A 21,193-nucleotide genomic window follows, 5' to 3' on the forward strand; every position below is an offset into this window, starting at 1 on the left:
CTAACCACGGTTAGAGAGTTCAGGTGCAGATGCTTCGATTTTGAGTCGTTTGCCGATGTTTCAGCGATACTGGGATTATCTAACCAGTTCGAGCGACTGGTTCCAGGTACTTCCTGGTGTCGCAGGTACCGAAGATGCACGGGTGCCTTCGGAGCAATTAATTTTCATTTTTATCCAGCTTGGAATGCAATTATGTGCATTATACCTGTTTCATCGTGCTATTTTAATTATTATCGTACGCGTAGGATATACTTAAGCATACTTTACTATGGTTACACTAGTACGAGTGCTAATGGAGTACGTAGACGTGTTAATATCCCTGTTGGATGAATCTCATCGGAATTATAGTCAGTAAAATACCTATCGAGAGAAAGATTCTTCGTTGCTTCTGATAAAGCATGATGGGCTTTAGTAAAAATGTTACGAAGTTACTCAATCTCGAATTAACATATCGAAGCGTTCTAAATTCGGAATTTATCGAGTATCGTGTTGACGTTATCACTCTGTCAAGAACGAGCCTCATTAACAGCGTCAAGTATTTTAACGAACTGTCAAAGATACACACGGTGGCAAGTATTTCGTCAGGTTGCCCCATGAATATGCATCATCCACACGAATAACGCTGGCTCCTCGGTCCAACTAAAGAGCGTAATAAAATTCCCAGATAAACTCGGCCACTATTAGCGCCATCATCAACGTCATCCCCGTTAATTCCCTAATCAAGGGGTACCTAACTTCAAGCTGAAACCAAGAACCGATCCCGTTTCGACTCCACAGGGAACAGCCTCGACTCTCCTAATACGCGGAGTATCCTATACCCACTGAACCTGGTAATATCACCAACAGTGTCTTCCATTGGGACTAACGCTATCTCGAGAAATTTATTGGCAATCGAAGCCAGTCCAGTCGGCTAATTAATTCATAGAACGTCACGGAGCGAATTCCAAGTTTCCCAATATCCTGTGGAATGTTTGAACTCGGCTCGGTCCAAGCTTCTCCTCTCGAAGCCTCATAGCTAGAGGATGGTAAGTGAATCGCGAGCCAGGTTGCACAACGTCTCTCCCCTCTGCCTTTTTCGTCTCGCCATCCTTTTTCCACCGTGATCCTAGCTCAAGTTTTTCTTCGTCTCGAGTCGTCGCGACGAGGACGAGGTCTAAGAAGAAGAAGAAGAAGAAGAGGACGAAGAAGAAGAAGAAGAAGAAGACGCTACGGGAACACAAGCTGCACTGCCGTCTAATGAATAGTTGGGTCAGACTGCCGGCTGGGTAAATGCTGAGAATTAACCGCCTCCTTCTTGACATTTCGCTCGGAAGAGGATCTTCTCGAGCGTTGGCCAGCCACGGGCCAGAGAAAGAAGCACGGTCCCTTCTTCTCGCTTCTCTATCACGAGCCATTAGATGGTGGACCCCGATAGCGGAGACAAAGTGTGCAGTCCGGGCAGAAAATGGACGAAGGATTAGTTCAGGGACACGGCTAATTGCCCAAAACTCTCTTTCCGCCATAATGGATGAAATTCGTGGCGGCGTGGACGCGATACGCGACTGGGCCCCCCTTAAAAGCGGCGTACCCTGGGCTCGCGAGGCCCTCTAATTCGTGGAATTCCCCTTTGGAGAAAAGGAAAGCGGCGAAAGAGGTTAGCAGGCCTGTTAGCTCTCCTCCGTGCGGCGAGAAACGTTATCTTCCCTACGAGTTCGCCTTTCGGCTTTTCGTGAGCTCGCTTGTGGATGGCTGTTGCGTCGTGTTCGCGAAACTTAGCCGGCGTGATTTAATGCCATATTGAGACCTCGAATTAGCATAGCTGACTGCGGGGAACGGGAAGAAAATAAGGAGCCGGGACCAGACGCGGTCGTGATCTAATGTCTCTGGCATTTCGCGCGGTTTTCGTTTCGTGATTATTCGCCCACTTGCTGGAATCGCAGGAGCGAGGTCGTTGCTTTTTAACACTGGACCTATTATGGCCGTAAATGAAGGGAGAGCAACTTGGTACTAGAGAAAATATTGGAAAACTCGTAATAGCTATGTGAAATGAAAAATCGTGCACAGGGTGATAACTCCGAATGCAGGATTGTACTTGGACTAGGGTATAGTTAGCATAATTATTCGTGATTATTCGCCCACTTGCTGGAATCGCAGGAGCGAGGTCGTTGCTTTTTAACACTCAACCTATTATAATCGTAAATGAAGAGACAGGAACTTGGAACCAGAGAAAATATTGGAAAACCCATAAGACGCGTGTTAAATGAAAAATCGTGAACAGGGAGGGTGGTAACTCCGAATGCAGAATTGTATTTGGATTAGAGTATACTTAGTATATAGCACTTATAAGTACTTATAGTATTTTTAGTAGTTATATAGTAGTTATTATGAGATTTATCTTCAATCTTTAATTTAAATTAAAATGTAATACGGTAATAATGTTTTCTTCTCTTTTCTGTTTCAGGTACGTTGAACAGACTGTGGTAATACACGATATGCAACAAGAGCAGGTATTTTATGTCTAATTTAAAATAACGGAGGACTAGAGTATAAATTTCAGGATAACTTCTGGAAAATTAATAATTCAAGTACCGAGATATGGAAAATGTTTGAAATAATCTTCGTAGTAGTATTGAATTATTTTCTCCCACGTTTTTCCACGAAACGAAAGGTATCATTTCTGCGCCATCCATCTTTGTCGTAGGGACACCTACCAACGTGAAAAACTATTTTCAATTAAGATAGAATTAACGTTCATCTGCCTTCAACCATATCATACGTAGAGAATGATGATCCTTTACGTTGTTTTAACTATCGTTCCGAAGTTCACCAAAGACGGAAGTCACTATAGCTATGATCAAGTCTGTAAGAACACTTGACACGTTGACTGTCATGGCGATCACCAGTGGCTCGCATTCGATTTGCCAATAGCGTCTTCGTGCTCATAGCTAATTACACGTGTCTCTACACACGTTTCGATCAATTTCGCAACTGTCGCTATCTTTTCTCGAAAAAAATTGGGAATACTCGCGAAGTACGTGTCAATGGATCACCTAAGAAATTGCGTTAATAACTCCTACGGTTTTCTGGGAAAAAATTGCCAAATATGTGCTTCGTTTCGTATCCATAGACCAGAAGAAGAACCCTTTAAAGGAGACATCTCACGTGACGTTATACACGCTTGGCGAATATCCTCGTGCCAATTGACATTCCTCGTATGTTAATTATTCCTTCCATAGGCGCAGTTACCGCAGATAAGAGCCTAGGTGCGAACGGGTAGCGTATCGGAAGCAATAACTCCACGGCAACGCGGCCAGTCATAATCTTTCGGCTCGCAGCTGCAGCGAATTCCGGCTGGAGATAGTGTCGCGAAAGCACGCGGGTAATTCGCACGTTGGACGACCGATAAAAACCGGAGAACGTCGGTCGAGGTGTTCCCCAGGAGGGAAAAGGCGGTCGTCACGATCGAATGCCGGGTTCGATCGGCCGAATAACGCGGACCGATACGGAATCGGAAAGAAACGCGTCCCACACACGGACCGCGTGCCGTTACCCTTTTCTGTTTTCTTCTCACATTTTTCCCTTTTTTCCCCGGCTTTTTCTCAGGAAACACTTCGTTACGCCGACCGCCGTTTTGCAATTCCAGCCGGTTCCACGTCAAGGCGGGTCGAATCGAGCGGTGAAAGCGCGGTTTTGTCCATGGATAATTCCATCGACGCGAGATCGTTAAGGGGGCTCAGGATGGAGAATGCGTGAAAAAAGGAAAAAAGAAATTCGAAGGGTAAGCGCACGAAATGATTTTCTGCAAATTGCAAATTTCGCGAAATGAATCGGCGACGAATATCTTTGTGAGAACGTGATTTTATGAGAACGATTTGACGAGGAGTATGTTTGCGAGGTTTGAGTAATTTAATTTCTTTGGAGATAGGTTCGCGAGTTAATTATGAGGTGATGGTGTTATGACTATTGTGGATCGACTTTAGGGGAATTATAAATTAAAAAACTAATTAGCAATTAGAATTTTTATGGTATATAAGTAATTTTTGTTTTTGAGGACCTCAGTCTAATAATGGATAGAAAGGAAAACTAGTAGAGAAGTTAGGATGGAGAATAATATTATAAACCTACAAAATGATTTTATGAGAATGATTTGACGATGAGTATGTTTGTGAGGGTTGAGTAATTTCATTTTTAGGGCCAGATTGGTGAGTTAATGGCGGGAGATGATGTTATGATTGTTGCAAACCTATTTTATGGGAATTATAAATTTTTAAGAAGGATTGGAGCATGGGAATTTTTATAGTGCGTTCGTAATTCGACCTTTTAAGACTCCGTAGCCTTACCACAGTCAAAAATCGAATTTAGAGTGCTAATAATGAAGAAGATAACGTCATGAACCTGCAAACTGATTTCGCGAGGATTCTAAATTTCACGAAATGCATTAGCAAAAAGAATTTTCATAATGGACGAGGATTTTAATTTTTCGAGATTTTGTTCGTTCTTTCGTAACCTGACAACGCGATCATTCTCACAGGTTGAGAGATATGACACCTAAAACCAAAGATAAATTAGCGATACACATTATACGTAAAAGAAAAACAAAAATTCGTTTCTCCATATGAATTCGTACATCCCATCCTATAACTCAGATGTAGATCTATTTCTTCTCTTCTTTACCTATTTTCCCATCAAAATATCCAACAACCGCGGTTTGTTTGTAATTAATCCGTTCGCTATGTTCCCGCAGCGTGAATCTTTTCCTCGTAAATCCGCGAAAAAGGAGAAGGAGGAAAGATATGGAGTTATGGTAGGTTAGAAAGAAGAACGTATATGCACACGAACTTACACACACGGATAGAATATCGAGAAAACGGCGGGGAAAGCAGCGAGTCGAAGAAGGATAAAGGGATGAAAGATGGCGCTAAAGCAGAAACGGAAGGCGGCCGTGGCCCGCCGGTGGCGCGGCAACGCTAATTAAAACGTCTATGCAAATCTCTCTAATTGATGAGTCCGCCTCTATAAATCGCCAGTCGACTGCAATTAATGCCTTATAAAATTCCTGGCGACGGTCCGCGCTGTTCCGCCACGAATCGCGTGTGCACATGCGCCATCTTGCTAACGAGATTAACTTTGGTATCGCGTTCTCGAGGATCGCGGACCGTAGAAAATGATAAACCTTTCTTAAAATTTATTTCACGATTTTTCCCTCTCCCCTCCATCCCTTTATTACCCTGCACTTATTTGTCAATTCTGTCATGACTTTTCCTATTTTTCCTATTTTTCCTGTGCCACTTATTTGTTGTTCGTGAATTTCTTCGCGATTTATCAAAATTTATCAATTAAGAGATGAAAATATCGAGCTCGTTCCATAGAATCTCGATTTTGTAATAAAATCTCTTATTTTATAATAGATTCTTTCCTCAGTCAACTTTCACCCCTTTCTTTCACCCCTTTTGCTCTCCTTCTTTTATCTTTCACCCGCTCTCTTGTATTATTCATGGATACTTTGGAGATGTTTTTACCAGGATCGCGGATTTATCAGGATCTATCAGTTGGCAAATGAAAATACCGATCTCGTTCTCGAGTCTTGTTCGCGATGGTCGTGAATCGGTACTTTCGGTTTTGAAGCATCGCTGTAAGTTTTCGAGATAAGTAATCGTGTAAGTAGGTTTTACAGTGTTCAAGAATGGTAATTCCTTTCGATGAGTTCGTAATGCATGTAATTTTTGTACGGAAATCACGTATCCCGATATTTAATATCAGCCTTTCCGATTCCGTAATGGATACCTCTTCCCTGTTGCGGTATAATGTAATGTATTATAATGAATTGTTTGGCGGATGATATCGGGTAAAAAGTACTTATTTTATCAGTGTCGTAATACGAAATTACCAACCTCGTACCAAGTATTAAGAAATTTAAAGCAGCGAAAATTGAACGTCCGATAATGCTATCTTAAATATTTACTTACTCGAACTCGGAAAACCAAGAAAAGAAAAAAAAAGGAAAAAAATGGAAGGAAGGAAAATAAAATTGGTAGAAAGCACACGTGTGTCTTCGGACAGCTCGATTTCCGTCGAAGCACATTCCGAGAAAAGTATAAAATTATACAGGATCGTTAAGCGACAAATTTCTAACGCGATACGATGTACACGATATATACGATATGATTGCGCGAGTATCGTATTCCGTATTAAGTACTCGAAACGACGAATAATAAAGGGAGGACACTTTTATCGGCAACTGGCGCGCATATCATGGTCGCAAAAGGTCTGCCGAGGATTAATCGTATCCACGATGGCACGGGACGGATATAAACCGAGCGGGATTATGGGATAATGAAGGATTCGCTTTCATTGAAATCGAGCGATTCGAGGCACGTACGGCGCGAATTAGTTAAGCCAACGGAGCGTTTAATACATTGGCAAGGATAACGACGCGGCAATGTATGGAAAAAGGAAGAAGGAGAAGGAAAGAATGAAAAGTAAAATGAACGAGAAAGGAAAAGGAAGGGTGTAGAAGAGAGGGAGAGGGAAAAGATAGGGGAAAGGGATGGAAAAAAGAAAAGAGGTCGAAAGTATCCGCTATTAATGGCGCTAACGTATTCAGTACCGCGGATATAATACGTTACCTTCGACGAGTCGATGGCAATTATTATTTAACGATAAGCTATAAACACGGTGAACGGAAACGCCCCGCTCGTCTTCGATCCGCGGATAAAACATAGTTGCTCTGCGATAAAAGGTGTGCAACGCGGTGGAAACCGCGGTGTGTACGGTATAAAACCGTGCGTATGAAATATCTATCGGCATCGCGTACGTTCAGCGAATAATAAACTATACAAATAGGCCGCTATTAAATCTTTATTACTTGTATATGAAATCGGGGCGAGGGACTAAATAATCTAGTCCCGTCCGGCGCGTTGTACGGCAAGATGGCGGCTGGTAACAGGGGTAGCGTCGTAGATGGAGCTGGCGTAGCGGGCCGGGGATAAAGGGACGTGCACACCGGCCTATCAACGGTCGTGGTCGTCGTCTGGTGTGTTCGTTGGGCAGGGTTGATTTAAGACGGTTGTCGTGGCGCCCGGTTATTGCGATCGTTAATCGACGTTTCGTAGGTTAGCGCAATTAAGTTGGACGTGCGCACCAATCAGACGGCGGCAGGTTGCATTAACGCACGCGATGCACCGACCGCGCATAATCGTCATAATTATCAATGATGACGGATCGTTCCGTCACACGCGCTAATTATTGCCAGCGAGGAGACGGCCGTTGGGCCCGCATCGCCGTAGGCGTAAATCGCTTGCTCGCGCGAGCTCTTTGCGCTTGTAATGAATTTTTATCGCGTCCGTTCGGCTTGTAACGTAGCATTTATATCCCTGGAGCGCCACACGATTTCGCTCGATAAGTCGAACTCGGACGCGTCGTGCTCCTGCTGCCAGCTTCTGCTGCCTGCTCCTGCAGCTTCGCCTCGCCTCGCCTCGCTTCGTAGCTAGGTCATTTTTCCGCGAATACATTACTCGCTCCGTACGGTTAATTGGTCTGGGAAAGTTCGCCTACGGATCGTCGAGGATTCGATTGGGACATCGTTCTGGGGTTATTGTTACGTAAGGTGATGCACTTGGTAGCAACGTTGCTGGAATGTACCTCGTACACGACTCGGTTACAGCGGATTCTTTATACTTTGTTATGTACACGTTACATGTGACTTGCAGGGGTTGAAGCAATGGGAGTAAATACATTGACGAATGCACTTAGCTTGACGTGTTTTAAATTCCGTTTCGGTGTTATGATTATAGCTTATTTTTCGTCTTCAAGGTATTAAGAGAAGTTTACTAGATATTCTTCAATTCGACTCGTAGCTCTTACTTTGGCGTCCTTTTAAGATTAAATTTGTCACAAACAAACGCAACTTTTGAGATCATTCACGGTAGATCTGCAACGCTAAACGAGAGTCACGCTAATTTGCTAGAAGCGTTTCGTTTCGTTGCGTTTTGAAAATTTTCATTCCTGCGTTATTTGATATTCCATGCTAGGGAAAGGGAAATTTAAAGACAAACGAATATAATTTCTTTGAAAGAAAGAAATTATAAATTATCTAGCTTGTCCCTACGATACTCGTATTGCGATCTTCGAGATTTCTTCTTTTGAAAAATTTTGGTAATTTTGAAAGGAGCGAGTCTTTTATGGAAAATTCGCAATAGGGAATTCCACAAATTTGGAACAATTTAAGAACTTCGAACGATTCGTTGACTAGGAATTAGTAGTTACTTAATTCAGAAATGATAAAAATGCGAAGATATTAAAATTATTAAATAAAGGTAATTGAACTGTAATTTTCCTCTGTTTTGAGTCATACGGTATACTTAAAAATATTTTCTTGGATCGTATAAACCTATTTGGTGTAATCTTATATGTATTATATACATGTGTGTGCATCGATTTAAGTCCAATGGTAGTTTCCAACGTGATATAATAATAATTTGTAGCAAGCTTACGTAAATTTTGTTTCTTATAGTTAGGAGAGTTATTCTTTATACAACATATCGCTCAGGAGTGGACATAATAGAAACGTAGAATATTTTATCCACATTCGATATTTCCACTCTTCATTCTTTTTTAATAATCCTCATTGACATTCATATTCAACGTAATTTTTGGATAAACTTATTAAACACATTTCACAGGTTTGCAAAATTCAAACTTTGTTGAAGAAAATTCAAACTTTGTTTAATCTTGCATAGTGTCTGAGCAATGTTAAATATAAACATTACCTTCGAAACTTTTACGTCACATAATTTTTCTTCGTTATCTAAAATATATGTAAAGTATATGCAATCCTTATCTCCACATTTTGCAGCAATGTTAATTATTAGATACGTCGTTGCAAAGTCATGTTTCAATGGCAACGCACTAATTTTTTAGGGATAATGAACTGTTTGACAGATTATGATATAGAACAAAAGAATCACTAATTACCCAGAAGTCGATGACTTTAAAAATTTAGGAAAAATCAGGATTAAACGATCAATTAACAAGACAAAGAAGGAATAAGGTATAATTCGTGGCTGGTTTACTTCGAAAATGGTACAAGTCCATTTTCTGTTGTTTCGAGAAGATTGAGGGATAGGATATTTGTCAATTAAAAAATATAGGTTAATTTTGTTAGGTCTGGCAATGTTTCTACTAATTTATCAATATGTAATTTGATTATATAAATTTCTTTTAGGCGAATTTAATTAAAATACTGTATACTTCCGAGTAATTCCAATGAATTAGTGATCCTCGAAGTAGAAAGGGAATCGATTTTACGAAAGAAATGGCAGGAAAAGTGAAAAGCCAAATTCTACTTTACCCTGTCCTTGTATGTAGCACGTGTGCAGAAAATTTTATGTATCTCGATAGTTTTGTTAATAACTTGCAATAACTGTTTACTATCAACTTTGCTTCCGCACGTTCGCTCACTGACAAAGCAATTAGATAAATGCATGTTGCAAAACATTTTCAATTACTTCGAATAAGTTTTAACAGCCAGTTGTATATACACATTATCTCATTATCGTACAACTGATCGACATTGTGTCGTAGAATCTGTCAATGGCGTACTTCCCTCGTACTAAAATAATAGTCTTCATTCCCTCCTCTTACGAAATGGCCTCGTGGAGAGGATGCTTTGTATATATATGGCAAAGTTTTCCCGATCTGGTTCATAAGTGATTCGAAATATCACGAATAACACATAGGCACATAGTACGTTAGAGTTTACTGAACAGTGTATATTTTCCAACCATCTTTAAACAAAAGTGACAATGTTGAAAATACACGTTTGCCTGTGTCTGATCCTCTGTTTCATTCGCGAAAACAGCGTCGACGCAAAATGTACGTATAAATTCATTTTTCCTTTTCTTTCTCTTCATTTATCCTGTCACCCATTAAAAAATGAGAGAATTAAACAGTGCAACGGTCATAGAATTACTTTGTTTCTCTTTTTCGGTGTAGGTAATGGAAGAGGAATCCCTGCTGACGTCGCTCCTTTAATTTCTCTGAAGGTTTTCAAAGGGTGATGAAACATTTATTTCAGTGAATTTATGTTCCCCGATAAAGTATCATAATTATCCTCACGGTTATATATTTTCTAGTCTCTTTTGGAAATACGTAATTGATCGTTTAATTCGAGATCGCAGAAATTGTGTGTATAATTAGTTCCACGAGGAAGTAACGTAACTTCGTGATCTATTCTTTATTCTTTAATAGCCTCGCTTATATAATATAATCGTCTTTAATGAAGATTAATTTTCAAAAAATGCAACAGTTCAAATACAAAATATTTGGTCGAAAAATATATCCCACGATTACAGTGATAGCACTAACATGACGGTTATCGGAAGCCCACTGACGGATCTGGAAAACGTTCGTGACGCCATCTCGCCCGAACAAGACAGCATCCTCTACATCCACGGATACCTGGAGAACGTGGACGCGCAGAACGTTCAGATACCAATTGCTGGTATTAATATCACACGATGCAAAATGCAATATACGAGAAGAAAATGAGACGAATGAATTCACGGTTTCATGTTTGCAGCCTACCTGGATAGAGGAGACGTGAATGTTATCTCCCTCGATTGGGGGACCGTGGCAATTAACTTCTCCTACATTTACTCGGCTGACCACGTGCCCGCGGTAGGAAAAGCGGCCGTAGTAGCCCTTGAGAAACTTTCCGATGTGATCAATTTGAAGACTTTGCACGTAATCGGACATTCTTTGGGAGCTCACGTTGCTGGTTTTATTGGGAGATCCATGGAATCCACTCTTAGCCGAATAACGGGTGAGTGGTTAAAGGTTCTGCGAGAAGACGAAACGAGCAACACGAAACTGTAAACAGTGTGTACCTTGGGAATTTGGATGAATTTTTATTCCATAATTATTTCTAAACGTTCCTTAGAGGTATTTGAAATATCTAGGAAATCTGGATTAGGAATTAAAGAAATTCGAAATAGGGGAATTAATATAGGGGAATAATATAATAAGGGGAAATGAAATAGGGGAAATAGGGGAAAATAGGGGAATTATCTATATAAAGGATTATTATCATTCGCTTGACTTGGCAGATGAATTTTTGCTGAAAAAATAATTGCAAATATTTTTTCACTAGGATCTGGATCAAGAATAATACTAGTCAAAAATTTGAACGAAGGAATTAAAAATAGGGTAATTATCTATATAGAGAATTATTAGAGTTAACTTAACTTTGCGGATTAATTTTTGCAAATACTTTTTTCGGTAATTAAAATTAAAAAAGAAGGGGAAAGGGGTCAGAAGCAAGTAATTCAGGTGAAAATTTGAATAATAAGGCGGTTACAGATAATGCAATTAGAAATCTTTCATCGAGTACAAAGTATAGTAGCTTTCATAAATTTCTTTGTTAAAAGTTAATTCGAATAGCGTGTAATAAAAACGAGTTTTAGGTGTACCTGATAAAAGTAGTAGCAGGGCGTGAAATAGGAATTTGAACAATAACTGAATGTGTTATTATATTTTAGCTAGTAGAGCTTGTATCAAGTTGAAAATGTGAGTATCGATCCTCTGATACAGGCTTAGACCCAGCGTTACCGTTGTTTTATCCTACTGAGTGTCACCTCACAGAAGACGACGCAGACTTTGTCGTTATCCTTCACACTGATGCTGGAGTTTTTGGGACGCCTCTCAACACGGGGTCTGTTGATTTTTACGCAAACAGAGGGGTCCAGCCGCAACCAGGTTGTCCCCTGAAAATCCTTGGTTCAGGTAAATCATAATGTTTGTCATTTAGACATTCCAGGAGTTGTGTCGTGAAACAATTATAATACCGATAACCGGTTACCGGTATAATTTGTAACGTTTCACTTAGGTTGTTTGCTTACCGTAATTGTTTTCGCTGGTAAAGAAAGTAGCCAGTAATTGGAAGAGAGTATCTTATGTTTGTAAAATATTATTCCAACGTTAGACTTGTCCTTTTTCCTATATTTATTACAGTGTTATTTGCCAGGAAAATTCAGATCGATTAAGATATAGGTTTGAATGTCATTCATTAAGAGAGAATTATTTTTATAATAATAGGCTTTCATAAAAGATTGAGCTGAAAAATTAGACTAATTATCAATTTATCTTGGAAATTTCATATTGTCATTGGTAGTGGTATGCAGTCATCAACGATCTGCCCACATATACGCTAGGGCTATACGTCACCCCCATGCGTTCTTGGCGCACAAATGCTTTATACCTTATTTAGACACCGGATATGGGATTGGGGAGGTCTACTTCGGAGATGACGTCCCAACGAAAACGTAAAAATATTTCGTTACTTCGCTCTGTTAAATTTGGCAGAATAATCACGACGATGTGTATTATTTCAGGCGTGGCATGTACTGTTTCAATACAGACGCCAATTTTTCCTTGTAATAGAGGTACTTGGTATTCATCTTATGCTTTGACTTAAAGTCGTTCAAAAATGAATACGTGTAACGTGATATAAGTTCATATATACAGGAATATATACCATGTCTATAACAGTAAGTTAAAAGAAACAATCAATTGTACATGTGAAGTGTTCTAATAATACATCTACAATTAAAGGCAATTACAAGGTATCAAATTTAATTCAATATACCTATTCCGGATTAGGGACCGATTCAGATTACATTTTCTAATCCTTTCCAGATGATTCCAAATTTTCTTATAATTTTTATAATAACATTTCTATCTTCTCTCCTCCAAATTTATTTCGCATTATCATCTAAACTAATCGTCCTTCGTCCATTTGAAGTCGCGATTTATTATTTTTGGTATTTCGGGAGTTACATAATAGCAAATCGTTAAATTAATCATTTTGAGAACTTAGAAATGAATAAAGGAAAATATTGAAAGAGGCCATTTTTGGTATCGCCTGCAAATGAAAAATTTCTTTGGAACCTTTAAGAGCATCTTCCAAGGAACAAGAATTTCCTTCAACACATTGCCAAGAATCGTTGGGAAAATATGTGAAAACGAGATTGATCAAATACAGGGTGTCCCAGCAGTGGTAGTACAACCGAGGGGGTGATTCTACACGAAGAAACAAATTGAAAATAAAGAATAAAATTCTTTCAATTAAAGTTTCGTTCTCGAGAAAATCCATTTTGGACATCCACCGAGAACATGTGCACTTAATCATGACATAAATGTATGGATCATCGATACATCAACATCGGTGGGGCACAACCGATGAGAGGGTGATTGTACATGAAAAAGCAAATCGAAAATAAGGAATAAAATTTTTTCATTGGAAGCTTCGTTGTCAAGAAAATCGATTTTGAATATCCACCGAATCCGTCTTAGCCAAAATTAAGTACAGCGTACTTACTCATATATCCTCTCAGATTGCACGTAATTAATAAGTGAATATTACTCAGACTATCTTGGGATTGCAAATTCAAAAAGGGCAATCTATCGAGCACTGAATAGTTCTTCATTGCTAATCGACACTGTATCAGAGGTTCCTTAATCCTATTGTGATCCACCAAGGATGCACTCATTGACAAGTGCAGCACAAGAAATTTATTTCCACCAAAATCAATCAACGATTTATCAGCACCTCCAGCTGCCTAATTGCATCTAATTGGCAATGATCTCGAATAAAGAATATAACGATCAAAAGTAGTACTTCTTCAGCTCTGATTTGCGAAATGACATTTGTTATTTTGACAATTTTTCATAGTCAAATTTAGCTAAGCGTCCAATTTAGCAATTTCCATTACACCCAATTTCCATTACTTTCGGGAAAGTCGCACTAAACGAAGTTTAGCTATCGCAAGGAGAATTTATGTACGAACATTAAAAAGATTAGTCGCTTATACAAAGTGCTACGGCCTGATTGCTATTTACGACCCATTCACCGAATTATCGCGATTACGCGGTGAACTAGCGGATAATAATTAACGGGTTAATTAACAAAATTGTCTATGGGTAATGTTCTTTTCTACCGGTCTAATGGAAACACACGTGTCCACTGTTCAGATACGCGACCGTTCGAAGAACGATCCAACGCGTAGTTAATTGTGTTGTTAACATGCATAACCGCAGTGCGGCAACTAGCCGCGTAAAGCAATGTCCGTGCATGCGAATGCATTTTAATCGGACCAATTAAATTAACGTGACAGTTCGACTAGTTCGTTGCCATGCATCTGTCGATCTGCATATGTAAAGCGTAATTCAGCGAATCATAAAAATATGACAGTCGCGAGATTATTTCCCTTTAATAGCTGAATTTTCACAGATTTTCAATGGGAAAATCGTTGTGATTACACGCAATGTCACACGTATAATTAGAACGAGAAAATTGTTACTAACGCCGACAGTTAGTACTCGAATTATATATCATTATTTCGATATTATCGGCATAGTTACCGGGACTTTTTCCGTGTTATTTTGACTCTGCAACAGTGTCCGGATAGCAATCAGGTAGCCGGGGTAGCTGGAGTAGCAGCGATTCAGCCTCATCGATGTCGAGAAATTAAAAGATGACGGAGTTGTTTGTGCAGGGTGACATGTAATCATTATAATCACGTATGATGATGGATCATTCCAGGAGCATGGCGATCGGCGATTATTTTCTGCAACATTGGTGCCGGATCGCAATATTATAAGCGTACACGAGCACAATTGCTTAAAATTACCACGGTATTTCATCACTCCTGCAATTTTAATCCCCGTGTGTTGTCTTTTTAATTTTGACCCCGTCTAAGACACTGTACTTATCCAATTTTCATTTTTTCCTCGAAACCTTGCCTATTTTTAACGCGCCCCGATTTTTAACCGCCAACTCATAAATATGTAAGAGTTAATCACGGCGAGGGAAAATAAGAAAATCCCCTGTTTCCTTATACCCAAGAACATTATATTATGAATCTCGAGGAACGAGAGTAAAAAAATTTACAATTTCCTTGTCCCTTAGAGAATGATTAAAAACCGTGAACCGTGAAAATAAAGGAATTTACTGCCTCCTTATCTCCAAGGAAACGATTAAGAATCTCAAAAGGGAGGAAAAGAATGAAGAATGTAATTAAAAGAATTTACTATTTATCTTCTTTTCCCTCTTGCAAGTTTTTCGAAATTTACCTTTATGGGTTAGGCTAGGAAACTCATCGGTGCGTATCTTTTAGCGAAACAGTTTATCGATGGTGGGCGTGCGCAGTACCATTTCGGAGAAACGAGAAACGAGAAAGCAAATCGCCGAATTAAATCGCGCCTACAGATATAGGCGCTTTGGGGCCGATTTCGAGGTCCTTAACCTCCTGTGGAGATTGTCGCGTGACGTCATCGAGGATATAAGAAGATGACGCGATCGGCCGATCGTGTGGGTTAACCTGCTGCGTTAGCGCCGCTTTTCGATCGGTCATTCTGTTATACATGGCTCTTCCTACCGGGCGTATCTAGAATGTCGTGTATGCGCGAGCGAGAAGTAAATTCCATTAGCCAGTCAAAAAATTACAGACATGTCTGCATACCCCATAAAAGAATCTTCGAACGGTGTGAACGTGTTTGTTCCAGATTCTAGCAAACGCGATTTAGCATACACGGCCATGGGGGAAAATTAGTTTAATCGGCGTGGCGTTAGTGTGGTAACGATGGCAACGACCGCGCATGCGCGGTGTTTGAGTAATAAGAGATTCCCCCGAGGCGCAAGTTCGTAAAAATCACTACGTTTTCTGGTGTCTTATTACAGGAATTGCATGGGGTAGATACTCACGAAAGCGTCCATTTTGACAAAACGAAGAGTACCGCGAGTTCATGGTTAAACAACGCCGTAAAGTAAATTCGATTAAGAAACTAACACCCGTGTTAATTGCCCGTCGATATTTCGTTTCGGTGTTCTCCAACGTCCTTTAGAATCGTAATTACAGGCTGAATGCGACGAACTCGAATGGCATTCGTGACGTGGTTTACTTTCAATTTTAATACCGTGTGTCTTATAACTGGGGAAACGAGAATCGGTGGATAATCTTAATTAAATCAGTCGGTAAGTAAACCGAGACGGATGAAATTCCTTTGCCGTTTCTATCGTCGCGATATGCGTACTTTCGTCGGTCGTTACACGCCCATTGCAAACAGGTATATTTCTGAATGAACGCGAGGCAGTAGTCACGGAAATTCCCCTAGAAAGCGAGTCCGTGACTCCCGTTCTTCTTTGGTTGCCTGCTTTCCCACTGCGCAGCAGGTTCGCGCAGCGCGGCGACGCTTGCGCGCCGCAGGGACACGCGGAGCCGTGACGCGACGGTGTTTTAAGGTTAGAACGGGCCCGATCTCTCGCAGTGAAGCAGGCTAAGGCAACCTCCGATGGGACTAAGTAGGTATCGGCGAATGAGGGATGCGTGGGAAGCCGGTCTGGTGGTAGTGGTGGGCGATCTGCCTACGTCCCGCGGGATAATAAATCTGGACTGGGGGCCTAGGTTAGACTCGGCACGATCTAAATACATACGTAGAGGACGCCGTTTACACGCGTATGCTAGGTTCGCGTTAACTCTCCGCTAAGAGAAATCTCCCTCTTCCTGGTCCCTTAATTGGACTCTCTCCGTTCCGATCCTCTCTCTGTCCCCTTCCTCTCTCTGCCCCCTTCCTCTCCAGTCGCCATCCCGCCCTTGTTTCCAACCTTTATGAATATTGATCGCGTTACGGTCCCGTTTTTTCGCGTTCCGGAAGATCGAGCCGCCTGATTCTTTTTCTCGCGGCCCTCGCCTCCAGTATGCGCATACTCAACAATGGATAATGCGTGATAGCATTAGGCTTCGTTGCAGAACTTCGCGTGACGTTAGGCTTGAACCTTGCTAATTTAACAGGATTTTTATTCTCCTTTTTATATTTTTCCACCCTTTATATATCACTTCCTTCGTTTCTCTTAAATGACTTAAGTTACTATTCTTAAACTTTTCATTTGAATTTTTGCATTTTGTGTTATCGCTTTTGTCACCTCGCTACAGGAATTAGCCTTTGGTGCACGTGTAATTAATTTTTCTGTAGTTTCTTTTATTTAATCTTTTTTTTGTGATTTTTTTCCTTTCCTGTTGTCATCCATCGGTCAATTTGATCAGCTATGATAGGTTTGGTGTTAAGATTGGAGATGGTTTGAATATCCTTTCGATCTACGATAAACGTTGAAAGAACTACAATAAATTTCTCAGAATTATAACCATCTAGTATTCGATTGAGGGTTTGATATTCGTTAGAAATCCTCGTAGATTCATTTAAAATTTCTATAATTTATTTCTCGTAATAGATAGGTCTCGGTGTTACGAATTCCTTAAACAAAGGACTCTGTTATCAATTACCATTGCGCGTTTCCGTCGTTGACGTCATGTATGAGAAGCTTTGTAAGTTCACCTTTTTGGAACCGTTAACATATTTGATAGATCTCGCAGAAGTTAGCGATTTGCATAAAGATTTGCATAAAAGGATAAAACTACGCGACCTTAGGTACCCGAGGTAAGACGATTTCGTTGGATTGCATTAAAACGAACGCTGCGTGGGTTTTTCTCGAATCTGTCAAAAGGCGTAACTGTAAATCTCTTTTTCCCCTTGTCCACTTATGGCTCGACGATATTGGAGGAGCCGTTCGCGTAGTTCGTTAGGTGCGGGTATTTAGCTATTCAACAACCATAATCGCTTCTTCTGATTTCCACTGTGTATCTTCTTGCGATGTTACTGTGACTAGGTTTAATCACCCGTTTAATGTCAAGAATTCCACGTAGTCATACCTGTGGAATAACAGCGAAAAGAGAGCAAGTGTCGCGTCAGCGAGCTGGTCGGGGCTTCGAGCCGGAAATGGTTGAACGGAAATCGGTTATACGAGTTCCCCGAGTGAAATGTACAAACATTTTCGAGGCGAAAGGATGCGTAAAAGCAGAGTGTAAATTTCGTTTTATCTGGCGTAATCTTATCTGGAATTTCCGTTTAAAAATCGACAAATCTCAACAGGAACAAGCTAGCTCCCCTCTCTAGGCAGACACGCTCGGTCGCATACGTTGAAACCGAAGAACGAGTTATTCCCTCGATTTTGTAACTTTATTTTCCCGCTCCGCGCGTTTTATTGATATCGCAGAGGAATGTACCTGTCAACGGATGATTCTGGTTTCAGTTTCATGCTCGTTGATCATTCCCTCCGTGTCAATAACTTCGTAGATTAAATATTTGCCTCGTTTTACTCGCACCAAGCGCAGTAGCATTAAACTCGGATGGACTTTTCTCTCGGTTTCATTAATTTCCGATCGTTCGTAGGGATACAAAATACTTAAATAACGAAAATAAAATCGGCAGCAAACGTACGAGTACTCTGGAAAATTTCATTCAATCTAGGTCTCATCTCCGTTCGCCAGGAAACTTTTTCAGAACTTTTTCAAGAAACGAGAGCATAATCGTTTAACTACTTGGCAGTATTAATTAAACCGTAATATCGAAAACGAACGATAAAGATTGGACTATGAGTTGGATGATACATATTTATACGAGCAACTCGGAGAGATTTCTCAATTTCCTTATTGGTGCCTGCAGCGAAAGTGTTAATCATCGGACAGGTCGCGTTAAAGCGAGATCGTAATATTCCATATTAAAATTGGACACTTTCCATCTTACTCGCGCAAGCCATTGAAATATCGCGGATAAACCTCGGGTATTTAATTCTAATTTCATTTTAAGCCGATGACTCCGTTCCCATCGAATAATTATTTATTGCTCCTACTTACAACGACGATCATACCGGGAAGAAGTGTACGCGATGGAACAGGATATGCTCATTAACGTCGAGCTAGAAACAGCGTTTCCACTTGGCCATAATATTCGCGTATCCGTCACACGTATCGGTGTTCGGTCTTAATCACAGAGTCCGCTTTCCCCCGGGTACCTCTCATTTCCTCCTCAATTTTCACTGCACGTGGTCTTTTATTCATCCTCGGGCCTCCGCCATAAGTCATAGTAATTAATTATACCAGATGAATCATATCTCGATACGGCGGTTCCTCTTTCTTGCCTTCTTCGTTCCTTTTCCCCGGGTGTTGTAACAGTTCGAGGTACACGACGTTTCGAAATGGCCGAGGCTCTGGTTGTCGCGATTTGTCTAATAACGAGAACGCAATGCTCGATTATTTCCAGCGTGGAAAAAGTCGCGACACGACTTCCGTGTGCAGGCACGACTCCTTCGCAAACAAATATGGCTGGATCGTTTGCTTTTTACGGTGCTCCGCTTTTTCCTCGCTAATACGATTTACTCGTTCGATACGAGATCGATACCGTGTAATTGCACGTTTGAACTTTGCCTGACGTGCTTGTTAAAATTTCCGTAAATAGATCTCTCGCAGTAGTCGCGGTAAGAACTCGTAGCTTGTCGTATGTCCGATTTATTTCGAAAAAATGGATTCTCATTTTTCCTATGTTCCATGCGAACTAGTATAATCACCAAAATGTGGAAAATTTGGGAAAATTTGTAAATCTTCGTTTTCAGTTACGACTGTAGGATTCTCAGCTTAGTAGTTTCGAACTTGGATCATTCCATACCCATCACTAATGTATATTGCACTCTTGAGAACAAATCGGAGTGCAGGAGTAGTTTACAAGACTTTGTATTAACAATTGTACCCGAAGTAAAAGTTTCAGGTATGAACAAAGATAATTGTGCAACATTACGATCCCTTTTCCTGGTCATCTTCTCAGTTTTGTAGCCTGAGTGTGAATATCTAGGAGGTAGCGATGAGACACGGTATGGACAAAAGCTCGATCAGCTGATATCAGTGACCACATCGAACACGAAGAGCTGAAGCCCGTGTCTGTTCTAACAAGCGTTCGACAGGTTGTTAATTAGGTGTCTCGCGATAACGCCTAATCTTATCCCGATACACGGCCCCGTGGAATCCACGTTGGCCCTCGCGTCCCGTTCCAGCGACACCTTTCCCTTTAGGTAGCCAGCAGGCGTAAAGGCGATTTTTACGCGTCGTCGACGGCGTACACCTCGAAACCCATGCACAATTAACCCACTTATCCAGAACTAATGGCCATTCCATTATGGTGTTCCCTGGCGAGCGGCATACGAGTGGCCGCAAGTATCACACGGCCACTCGACCGGGTGCCACTGTGACGACAGGGGATATTTACGAGGCGATTCCTTCAGATTGATTGCACTGTTCAACGCGAATTTTAATCTGTAATATCCGTTGGGTAATTCTTGCAGAGTTTACTTCCTTGGAAACGAATCCGTAATCGAAGTTGCTCCATTATCTTCAGTTTTCGAAAATTGTGAGTTCCTCTAGAAGCTAGTGTTTGTTGGTTAAAATGAAGGTAAGAAGGCTAGGAGGTTCGTTGTTTTATCAGTTAGATGAGAATATGTCGAGTTTATCAATGTCTATAATTATACATAATTATTTGTGTTTCGAAATAATTATAACTGGTCATCACAATTTGAAGCGCACTTTCTATTCACTATTGTGGTGTTTTGATAAAAACCTTTTTATTTGGCACGAATTTTCTACACAGTGTCGTATTCTGTAGGACTTTCTACAGAAGTTTTGCCTTCACGCAGTCATTTCTCGCTTCTCTAGCCTCCTCGGTGCTGCAACTATGCAAAATCCGAGTATTAAGTGTAATGGAGCTATCAAATAACAGTCTACGAAAAGACAAAATACATTTTTGTTACAAAATTTCTGAAAATTGACCAAGTTCAAGGGAACATTGAAAATTTACAAGAGATAGGACATATCTCAAGCTTGGTGCGTAGCTCTTAGCTTGGTATCGTTTCCCAAGATTTCTCTTTGGGAAACGATACCAATTACCAGGTCTCACCACGTGGAGGTGGCTACACATCGAGACCCGGACATGCGCCCTAGTGGCGCAACCTGCTGGCGCTATCTGTATCAAAGGTAGCCTAGCCTAACTTGGAGCGAAAGAAGTTAAACTCTACTGACTCTACTGACACTTTACAAGATATCGTGTCTTGCAAAAGGGACTTCGATTCGGTATACTAAAACTCTACTGTCGCAACGCTAAAATATTTTCAAGTTCCCATAAACATAGGGAATGAAATATCAAACACGCGAGCAAATAGAAAATCGCGACGCGCCCGAACGAGATCGCGATTATTCGATAGACCGACTAGCCTACGAGACGTACTCTCGTGTACAAGACAACTCCATACCTCGGCACCCTCCCGATCGAACCTAGCCCA

At 40.7% G+C, this 21,193-nt stretch overlaps 1 protein-coding gene across 1 annotated transcript; it reads left to right on the plus strand.

Annotated features, from left to right (window-relative positions):
• Positions 1 to 9,698: 9,698 nt before the first annotated feature.
• LOC108549648 (lipase member H) lies at positions 9,699 to 12,506 on the plus strand. The gene is made up of 7 exons (XM_017903143.1): positions 9,699 to 9,852; positions 9,973 to 10,033; positions 10,332 to 10,480; positions 10,559 to 10,801; positions 11,569 to 11,760; positions 12,149 to 12,299; positions 12,369 to 12,506. The coding sequence occupies exons 1-7, from the start codon at positions 9,783 to 9,785 to the stop codon at positions 12,412 to 12,414; spliced, it is 912 nt and encodes a 303-aa protein (XP_017758632.1). The 5' UTR covers positions 9,699 to 9,782; the 3' UTR covers positions 12,415 to 12,506.
• The last annotated feature ends 8,687 nt before the right edge of the window (positions 12,507 to 21,193 follow it).

Source organism: Eufriesea mexicana, unplaced genomic scaffold, assembly GCF_001483705.2.
Source record: "Eufriesea mexicana isolate 0111107269 unplaced genomic scaffold, ASM148370v2 scaffold4744748136, whole genome shotgun sequence".
Classification (NCBI taxonomy): domain Eukaryota; kingdom Metazoa; phylum Arthropoda; class Insecta; order Hymenoptera; family Apidae; genus Eufriesea; species Eufriesea mexicana.

Excerpts from the sequence above, each read along its gene's own strand:
- LOC108549648 (XM_017903143.1), top strand. The coding sequence starts at position 9,783 with ATGTTGAAAATACACGTTTGCCTGTGTCTGATCCTCTGTTTCATTCGC. Across the intron at positions 10,481-10,558 it reads CGTTCAGATACCAATTGCTG|CCTACCTGGATAGAGGAGAC; the intron begins GTATTAATATCA and ends TCATGTTTGCAG. Across the intron at positions 10,802-11,568 it reads CACTCTTAGCCGAATAACGG|GCTTAGACCCAGCGTTACCG; the intron begins GTGAGTGGTTAA and ends CCTCTGATACAG.